This window comes from Tasmannia lanceolata, unplaced genomic scaffold (assembly GCF_043159265.1).
Source record: "Tasmannia lanceolata isolate RefF3 unplaced genomic scaffold, GAP_Taslan_0.1 ptg000008l, whole genome shotgun sequence".
Taxonomy (NCBI): domain Eukaryota; kingdom Viridiplantae; phylum Streptophyta; class Magnoliopsida; order Canellales; family Winteraceae; genus Tasmannia; species Tasmannia lanceolata.
The window spans coordinates 3473420-3483558 of NW_027518685.1; the positions used below are offsets into that span (position 1 = coordinate 3473420).

Below are 10139 nucleotides of genomic sequence, written 5' to 3' on the forward strand. Positions count from 1 at the left end.
TTCACCTGTTCCCATTTCCAAATATTACTCCTTTCACCTACTAAATGTTAATCCTTTCTTACCCGTCCTTTTACCCACCAAATGTTCCTATTTCTTACCGGTCTTTTCATCGACCAAAATAATAGGTAAGTATAAAATCAAGGATGAGTATGTGGCTGCGAAAACACCCATGCCAAACTACGAAAAGAAGTAGTTTCAGATTATATCACATTGTCCACAGATAAAGTGACTTGGACGCATGTAAGTTCTGTTCGGGTGTGGGAGAACCGATTGGATGCAAGTCTTTTTCCCCTTTCATTGCTCGTTTATCACCACGAGCTACTCTACCGTCCAGAAACAGTGGCCTCCCTACCTCAAGTATATAAGTGCACTTGGGGTTTCATCTTTCATTCACAACTTCATCTTTGTTCATCTAACAAAGAAAAGAAGAATTAGAACCCCTAATTGAGTATTTCTTACTAGTCTCTAAACTAGTAGCTTTCCCACTAGCTTTCATGGCTTTCCCCCTTGAATTTTGTCCTTCAACCCCATCTCCCACAACTGTATCAAGTGAAACCCAAAGGACCAAAGGCCCTTACATGTGCATTGGTCATCATCAAAGCTCCACCCATGACAACAGTTTGGCCTTTACACCATCTAACACTTACCTGGTAAGGCCACCATTACTCTTTTAGATTTAGATGAGATAATACACTTAATTTTATTTTTGGTTTTATTGTCCTTACTCTTCCTCTTCCATGTTTGATGATCAAAAGATTTAATATTCTGTTCTGTTTTCACTAACATTGTCACTCAAATAGGATGGCCTGCGCATCAAACAAATGGAGAAAGTGAAGGAAGTACGGCTTATGCTACGTGAAGCCGGTAACACGGTGGAGGGTGTGATTATGATCGATTCTCTGCAACGCTTGGGCATCGATTACCACTTCCAGGAAGAGATCAAAGCCATTCTAGATTTCCATCATCGGAGTCTTGATGTTAGTACTGGTTTTACACATCGTAGCTTGTACGAAGTTGCGCTTTGCTTCCGATTGTTGCGCCAACATGGGCACTATGTATCCGCAGGTGGGTACTTCTATTGGCATATCAGTATATCACTAAAATTATAGTTAAAGATGAGAGATCAGTTGGATATTTTCAAAATGTGTTTATTTTTAAAATATAAAAAATGGGTAAAAGTCTTTTGATTCAAAAGAAACTTGATTTATGAAAGGGTGCTTTTTTTTATATCTAAAAAATACTTATTTTAAATGAAAGTATATCTTTCTTTGAAGGTGTGCCTTCATATCCTTTTACTTCCTATAAAAGAAGGCTTTAGTGTCTCATTTAAAAACAATCTCTTAGTAGCATCTAGGACTCTAGGATTTTGGATTTGTATTCTTCCTTGTCCCTTTCAGTTCCAACTAAGTGGGGGCATACTAGTTCGGTATTGGACTTTACTTTCATGTGGCCACTTGCAATAGTGGGGAAATAAAAGTCTTTAAAATAAAGCCTTAATAGGCTTGCCTTGCCTAATTTTTTATTTTTTTTACCTCATTCCATTTGTCCCTATGTTTCCTAATTTGAACATTTGCATCTTCGTAATTTGATCATTCATCATACCAATTAGTCTCAACTAGATCTTCTACTGACTACTCTGCATGGAACAGATGTGTTTGAGAACTTCAAAGACGAGGAGGGGACATTTGGCCAATACGTAGGTAAAGACATAAGGGGAATGATGGGTTTATATGAAGCTTTACACCTCAAAATAGATGGCGAGGATATTCTTGATGAAGCTTATGACTTCACCTCCAAGCACCTTAAGGCTTCGATGACAGTTATGGAACCGGACCTCGCGGACCTAGTAAGACATACCTTGGAGCATCCTTTTCACATGACATTGCCAAGGTTCAATGCCAACTACTACCTCAAAGACTACCAAGGAGACAATGGGAGGACAGGAGTCTTACAAGAACTAGCAAAATTGGATTTCAACATCGTTCAGTCGTTGCACCAAGGAGAGCTTAGAGCCATTCTAAAGTAAGCAATTCTATTTCCAATTGAATTTTACTTCAGACTAATATCAGACTTTCTAACTTAATGACTTCTCCTTCCAAATTCAGGTGGTGGAAAGACCTAGGTTTGTCAAAGGAATTATGTTTTGTTAGAGACCAACCAGTGAAATGGTTCATGTGGCCCATGGCAATGCTCTCACACCCTCAATTCTCAATGTACAGAGTCGACCTCACAAAACCCATATCGCTCGTTTACATAATTGATGACATTTTCGATGTCTATGGGACACTTGATGAACTCATCCTCTTCACAGAAGCAGTCAATAGGTGAGTAAGAAAAAACCCAATTTTCTTTTTGCTTCTAAGAATTAAAAAATATGTATATTATAGAGTGAGATTCAACAAATTACAGATGGGAAGTCACTGAGATTGAGCAGCTACCGAGATACATGAAGATATGCTTCATGGCTCTATATAACACCAGTAATGAGATTTCAGACAAGATTCAGATGGAACATGGATGGAATCCCCTACAATCTCTGAGAAAATCGGTATATTAATTACCAAATGAATTGACTTTCTTACTGTCATTAATGGTGAAATTAAGTCACAAATTCTAACAACTGAACCATATTTCCTTGTCTAATTAACCAGTGGGGGAAGCTATGCAATGCATTCATGGCAGAGGCAAAATGGTTTCGGTCTAAACATATCCCAAAGAAAGATGAGTACATGAGAAATGGAGTAATTAGTTCGGGAGTACCCCTTGTATTACTTCACATGCTTTTTCAGTTGGGGGAAGGGATGGCAAAAGAGAGTGTAGATAGTGTCGACGATATTCCAGGCCTCTTAGCCTGGCCCGCAACCATTCTTCTGCTTTGGGATGATTTGGGAAGTGCAAAGGTACGATGATTAGTGGTTGACAATTGATGCAATGATTTTGGTCTAGGGTAAAAATAGAAACAAAAAGGAAAATCCATGAAATCAAAATAAAACATGAAAATCCATTGAAAAGGAATTCAAGGGTCCAATTTTTTAATCCAAGAAAAATTTCACCCTGATGGAAATTGCTAGAAATAGTCACTCTGACCCCACCCCTACTGTATTTTACCAAGCTTTTATTTTTTTAGGAATCTCTATTGAGCAACCCTTCATGTCCCATGTTTTTGTAACTACATAGACTCCACATATTCTTTCTTTTTGGGTAAATCATTATTACGTGCCAAAGAGTTGGAGAAATTGCCTGAAAATTCTAGTTGTTTTAAAAACTCGTATAAATATCATTTTTGCAACAAAAAAAAAGAATTTGATGACGAAAATGCCCCTGGTTTCGACTAATTTTGGCTTCCAGTACCTATTTTGGCTTCGAGCAACTCATTTTTGGCTTCGAATAACTTATTTTTCGCTCCGAGTCCCTACTTTGGCTTCAATGAACCTTTTTCGGCTTCAAATAACATATTTTGGATTCAAGTAAACTGTTTTTCGCTTTGATTAAACATTTTTGACTTCGACTAACATAATTTTAGCTTCAACTAACTTTTTTTTTTAATCTTCGAGTAACTCCTTTTTCGCTCCGAGTAAACTCCTTTTTCGCTTTGACAACCTATTTTTGGCTTTGAATAACTTTTTTTTTTGCTTCGAGTAACCTATTTGGATTCGAGTAAACTATTTTTGGCTTCGACTAAGCATTTTTTTACTTCAACTCACATATTTTTTGCTCCAACTAAGCATTTTTTGCTTCGAATAACTAATTTTGGCTTTGACTAACCTATTTTTGGCTTCGACTAGCTTATTTTGGCTTTGGCGAAGCAATTTTGGCTTCGAATAAGTAATTTTGGCTTGACTAACCTATTTTTGGCTTCGACTAGCTTATTTTGGCTTCAACTAACTTAGTTTAGGCTTCGAATAAGCATCTTTGTAGAGCAGAGTGAATAGTGCCATTATCAAAATATCTTAGTGAGGATATCTCTTATTTTTTTAATTAACATCATGATATTTTGTAATTTTTTATAAAACGATAAAATTCAAAAAAATTCTCCAGATTTTGAATAATCATTGAGATATCTTCATATTATATCCTTACTGAGGAAAATATGACAAAAAATTAATGCCATTTTTTGAACTGCTAGTTTTTTTTAAATGTAAATTTTTATATATTGTAAACATTTATAATATCTTGAGATAAACCCTTCTGGAGTTCCGGAGAAATTTTTGGGACTTATTTGTAACTATGATGACAATACCTGACAACCACAATAACCCATTCGGATGCCACTAAAATAAATAAAAAATTAGAAATTGGAGACAGTGTCTGATAGGGTTCTCAGGAGTGTTATGTGGTAGGTCCTTGAAAGGAAAAAAGTGCCTAAATTACTAAAAAAAATTCTTCTTCAAAATTGAGAGATAAGGCTGTATTTTTGTAATACAATTCCGTCATTCTTAATCCCATCATAGCTGTATTTTTATAATACAACTCTCTTTTGCATCAAACTAACAAATGTTTCCATGATATTTGAAGGATGAGAACCAAGAAGGATACGATGGGTCATATGTAGAGTGCTACATGAAAGAAAATGGGAGCTCTGCTTCCCTTGAAAATGCACGTGAAGAGGTGAAATATATGATATCCAATGCATGGAAGAAACTCAACGAGGAATGCCTCTGTTCAAATCAATTCTCTTCATGTTTCAAAGAAGCCTCACTAAACGCTGCCAGAATGATCGAGGTCATGTACAGTTACGACCACAATCAACGCCTCCCAGCCCTTGAGCAGCTCATCAATTCATTGCTCAACGGAAGCATCCCTTTAACCAAACCCTAAAAATGTATATGTGCTTGTATGCGACCATATATGTAAGGTTACACCCTTATATATATATATATATAGGAAACTGTTGGTGCGCTTAAGCTCACCAAGCTTATGGTGTGCTTAAGCGCCCAATCACATGGGTCCCACATTTCCTGTGGTGATCCAAACCATTCATTTGCAAGGCCCTATCGTAGATAGGGGGTGTGCCAAAAATCAGCTCCATAGGATCATCCTAACCCTCCATTTGTGGATGACAAAAATGGGCCCCCATGTGATTGGGCGCTTAAGCGCACCATAAGCTTGGTGAGCTTAAGCGCACCAACAGTATATATATATATATATATATATATATATATATATATATATTTCGCTTGGGAAGAAAGATGTACCTAGATAGTGGCAATACTCAGGGAAAGTTCTCGAATGGTTCGCTTGTTACTATTTTTATATCCTCGTTGTTCTTCTGCCTGCTAAATGCATTTCAAACAAAGATTATCCAGTATCCACACTTACGTTTGCACCCGTTTTTGGATTTCCCTTTGGAGTCAAAGCAAACTTTACATGCCAGCAGTTACTTCTCTTGAGATAAGGGCAAAAATTACCTTATTTTCTAGGGAGAACAATCTGTCTCCCAAAGAGTATGTAGGCTAATTTATAGACCTTAAATGGTATGATTTGTCTTATCTATATCATAGAGGTTATAGGTTATATGACTCAAAGTCAAGTCTAATTTACTTAAAGGTTGGTCTAGCATGACCATATTGTAATTCTGTCAAGCATGGCCGAGTTTGGTCTATTATGACTGTGTTGAGCTCGGTCTAGCGTGACCGAGTTTGGTCTAGCACGAACGATTGCAATTTGGTCTTGTATGATCGAGTTCGGTCTAGCACGACCGATTGCAATTCTGTCTACTATGACCGAGTTCAATCTAGTACGGCCAATTTTCTAGTATGACAAACTTCAATTTGTAGTTAGGAATCTTTGTTAGATTAGGAGTCTTTGATTCTTATTTAAGTCATTATGAACGAATTGTAATGAATTGTTGTGTTTATTATCGGTGAAATTCTTAGAGAATTTTGTTCTCTCTCTCTCTCTCTCTTTTAATGGATTCAAAGAACGCTTTTCATAGTTGAAGACAGTGATCTTCACCTCTTTCATATGCACCCGGCATGTCAGATTTCCTGTATAGGTTTACATGGCAGTCGATATCCCGATCTTATTTTCTTCATTTTTTTTAGAGGAACAGGGGGTTAAGCTTATAGCTCAATGGTAAAAGGCTTTGTCCCTCAATCACGAGGTATAAGGTTCTATCCCAACTTACCTACGAAAAAAAGAAAAAGAAAAGAGGGCGGAATCCTCTCTCTCTCTCCCATTTATATCAACATCCAATAAAAATTAAAAAGAAGGAAACATAGTGAGTGAGACCATTATCAAAATATATTAGACCCCTTTGTTAAAAAATATGCATGTGAGCTAGTCCGATAATAAACCTAGTTATTAAACATAGAATATGTTTTGTTTGCATTTTCGTTGGCACATAGCCGCTATCTTTTCTACCTAATTTTCTTACGACGGCCCACCTACTTAACGTTAGCATCTGACCAAACTGTGGCTAAATGTCGAATTAAATAGAAATGGCTTCAGGGGAGTAGGATGTCTCCACCACACATTCCGACGAAGGCATCTCTCGCGTGTGCACGTACGTTTATCATTTCTCCACCACACATTCAGATGAAGACATCTCTCGCGTGTGCACGTACGTTTATCATGTGCTTGCGATAGTGTTGCAACTTGGGTATAGTTGCGCCAGGTTGAGGCCAACCCTAGCCTAACCCTAAATAGCTTTCCCTCAACCTAATTCAACCCAATCTGAACCTCGGGTGAGAATGGTCAACCCTAATCCAACCCGCCCCTAAATCTCTCAACCCTAACCTGCCCCGTCTAATGCATTTTTTCCAAATCGGCTTGGGTTGGGTTTGGGTTAGACACTAGCAACAATATTGTGGTTGGCTTTTCCCAACCCAGTCTGAGGAAAGTCAACCCAACCCGAGCCGAAATCGGGTTTAACCCATCGGGTTCCGGTTGAGCCCAACCCAATTCTCTCTCTCTTTTTTATTTTTTATCCCAACTCAAGTTGCACCCCTAGCTTAGGCATCTCTCAGCGTGTGCTTGTTTCTCCCGTGACATGCCCTCTGTTTGTCATGTGTTAAGATCCTAACCCTCCGACCTGAATGTTATCAACACTACTGTATTTTAATGAGGGCACTACTAACTTTATTAAAAGTACGGCATGGCCCCCACTATAGGATGATCCAAACCATCTATTAGATGGGCCACACCAAATATCATTTCCATAGGTTGATCCTAGGATCAACCTTCAAACATTCAGGTCGGTGGGTTAGGATCAACTTATCGAAATGATTTTTGGGCACAACCTATTTAGGCTGTGGCCCATCTAATGGACGGTTTGGATCTTCCGCGGGTCATACTGTACTTTTAATAAAGTGAGGATGCCCTCATCAAAATCATGTAGTGCTGATAACATATTCCATAATCAATCAAGATTAGCAAATCTCTTCTTTAAAGGGGCCCACCATTTTACACCTCATGTTTTGATAGGATGAGCTCATTATTTCACACCGTGGGACAAGAATGCTAGTCTAAATATTTCTTTCGTATGACCTTTTGCCCAAAATCATTTTTCTGTAAAGCATCTCAATCTCTGTTGACATCCGTACATGATCTTGGTGGTTCAGATTTCAAAATCATGCTTTTGGTTACCGTGTTCACGGGGGCACATGCTAACGTCACGCGGGGTCATGGAGGTTCAAAAAGAATAGGGAAAATGACCAAATGAAAGGGCTTTCTACTGACTATGACATTTGAAGAGGGGAGACTTGGAAATAACCAATATACAGTGATGGTGACCGGTTTGCATGGGTTTAAGACAAAAATACCCTCATTTTTAAAATACCGTCACCTCTCTCTCTCTCATGGGATGATCCCAACCATCAATTAGAGGGCCACAATTCCTCTCTCTTTCTCTCTCATGGGATGATCCCAACAGTCCATTAGAGGGCCACATTGCCCCCTCTCTCTCTCTCTCTCGTGGGAAGATCCCAACCGTCCATTAGAGGGCCCCAATGCCCCCCTCTCTCTCTCATGGGATGATCCCAACCGTCCATTAAAGGGCCACAATGCCCCCTCTCTCTCATGGGATGATCCCAACCGTCTATTAGAGGGCCACAATGCCCCTCTCTCTCATGGGATGATCCCAACCGTTCATTAGAGGGCCACAATGCCCTCTTTCTCTCATGGGATGATCCCAACCGTCCATTAGAGGGTCACAATGCCCCGCAGGTTCGTGCACCTCTCTCCGGTATCCTCTAAACCACTGCTTACACTGTATAAACAACTTATAAACACTCTAAACAATTGTTTACCCTATACAAACCACTTGTAAATACTCTAAACCACTGCTTACCCCTATATAAACCAGTGCTTACACTGTATAAACAACTTATAAACACTCGAAACCACTATTTACCCTATATGAACCACTTGTAAAAATTCTAAACCACTGCTTACCCCTATATAAACCACTTACAAACACTATAAACCATTGCTTACACTGTATAAACAACTTATAAGCACTCTAAACCACTGTTAAGCCTATATAAACCACTTATAAACACTATAAACCACGGTTAGGCTTATATAAACAACTTATAAACACTCTAAACCGCTACTAGGCTTACATGAACCGCTTATAAACACTCTAACCCAGTGCTTACACTATATAAACAACTTATAAACACTCTAAACAACTGTTTACCCTATATAAACCACTTGTAAATACTCTAAACTACTGCTTACCCCTATATAAACCACTGCTTATACTGTATAAACAACTTATAAACACTCTAAACCACTGTTAAGCCTATATAAACCAGTTATAAACAATCTAAACCACTGTTAGGCTTATATAAACAACTTATAAACACTCTAAACAATTGTTTACCATATATTATACACTTATAAATCCTCTAAACCACTGCTACGATTATATAAAATACTTATGAACGTTGTAAACCACTGTTTACCCTGTATAAACCATGTATAAACACTCTAAACCACTGATAAGCCTATATAAACCACTTATAAACACTCTAAACCACTGATAGGCTTAGATAAACCACTGTTTACCCTATATAAATGAGTTGTAAACACTATAAACCACTGATAAGCCTATATAAACCACTTATAAACACTATAAACTACTTCTTACCCTATATAAACCATGTATAAACACTATAAACCACTAATAAACCTATATAAACCACTTATAAACACTCTAAATCACTGATACGCTTATATAAACCACTGTTTACCCTATATAAACCAGTTGTAAACACTCTAAACCACTGATAAGCCTATATAAACCACTTATAAACTACTTCTTACCCTGTATAAACCATTTATAAACACTCTAAACCACTAATAAGCCAATATAAACCACTTATAAACACTCTAAACCACTGATAGTCTTAGATAAACCACTGTTTACCCTATATAAACGAGTTGTAAACACTCTAAACCACTGATAAGCCTATATAAACCACTTATAGACACTATAAACTACTTCTTACCATGTATAAACCATGTATAAACACTCTAAACCACTGATAAGCCTATATAAACCACTTATAAACCCTCTAAATCACTTATAGGCTTATATAAACCACTGTTTACCCTATATAAACCAGTTGTAAACACTCTAAACCACTTATAAGCCTGTATAAACCACTTATAAACACTATAAACTACTGCTCACCCTGTATAAATCACTTATCAACACTTTAAACCATTGTTAATCCTTATAAACCAATTATAAACACTCTAAACCACTACTTAGTATTATAAACCACTACTGAGGATTTTTAACCAAAGAAGCTATATAAACCACTTATAAACACCCACTTCAGTAGTGGTTTATCGTAGTGAAATAGTAGTTTAACTTAAGAAATTACTGATTTACAGTAAAATAACAATGATTATAAAGTGGAAAATAGTAGTTTAACATGGAAAACTTTTATTCAAATTTATAAACATGCCTTATAATTGAAAGAGAATGGAGAGGGCTAGAAATACACACATTTCCATTGAATGGAGGCTTTCTGCAATGGAATGGTGGTTTCTAGTGAAGATTTTTGTGATTTCGGAATCTAATAACGTTTTTTTGCAATAGTTGTTGTAAATGGAGGCATTTTCCAATGCAATGAAGGGTTAGGGAGGCTTTGACATCTAAAAATGAGGTTTTCAGCAATAGAATG

General features: G+C 37.4%; 1 protein-coding gene across 1 annotated transcript; it reads left to right on the forward strand.

The window, feature by feature from the left end:
• The first annotated feature begins 382 nt into the window (after window positions 1-382).
• On the forward strand, window positions 383-5062 carry LOC143882558 ((3S,6E)-nerolidol synthase 1-like). The gene is made up of 7 exons (XM_077386029.1): window positions 383-650; window positions 801-1065; window positions 1650-2022; window positions 2106-2324; window positions 2410-2548; window positions 2652-2900; window positions 4516-5062. Exons 1-7 carry the CDS (start codon window positions 495-497, stop codon window positions 4816-4818), a joined length of 1704 nt encoding a protein of 567 aa, XP_077242144.1. The 5' UTR covers window positions 383-494; the 3' UTR covers window positions 4819-5062.
• The last annotated feature ends 5077 nt before the right edge of the window (window positions 5063-10139 follow it).

What these genes read in the sequence shown, in the direction of transcription:
- LOC143882558 (XM_077386029.1), top strand. Translation starts at nt 495, where the DNA reads ATGGCTTTCCCCCTTGAATTTTGTCCTTCAACCCCATCTCCCACAACT. An exon ending in TTCACAGAAGCAGTCAATAG is followed by an intron (nt 2,325 to 2,409) that starts GTGAGTAAGAAA and finishes AACAAATTACAG; the next exon opens with ATGGGAAGTCACTGAGATTG. An exon ending in ATGATTTGGGAAGTGCAAAG is followed by an intron (nt 2,901 to 4,515) that starts GTACGATGATTA and finishes TGATATTTGAAG; the next exon opens with GATGAGAACCAAGAAGGATA.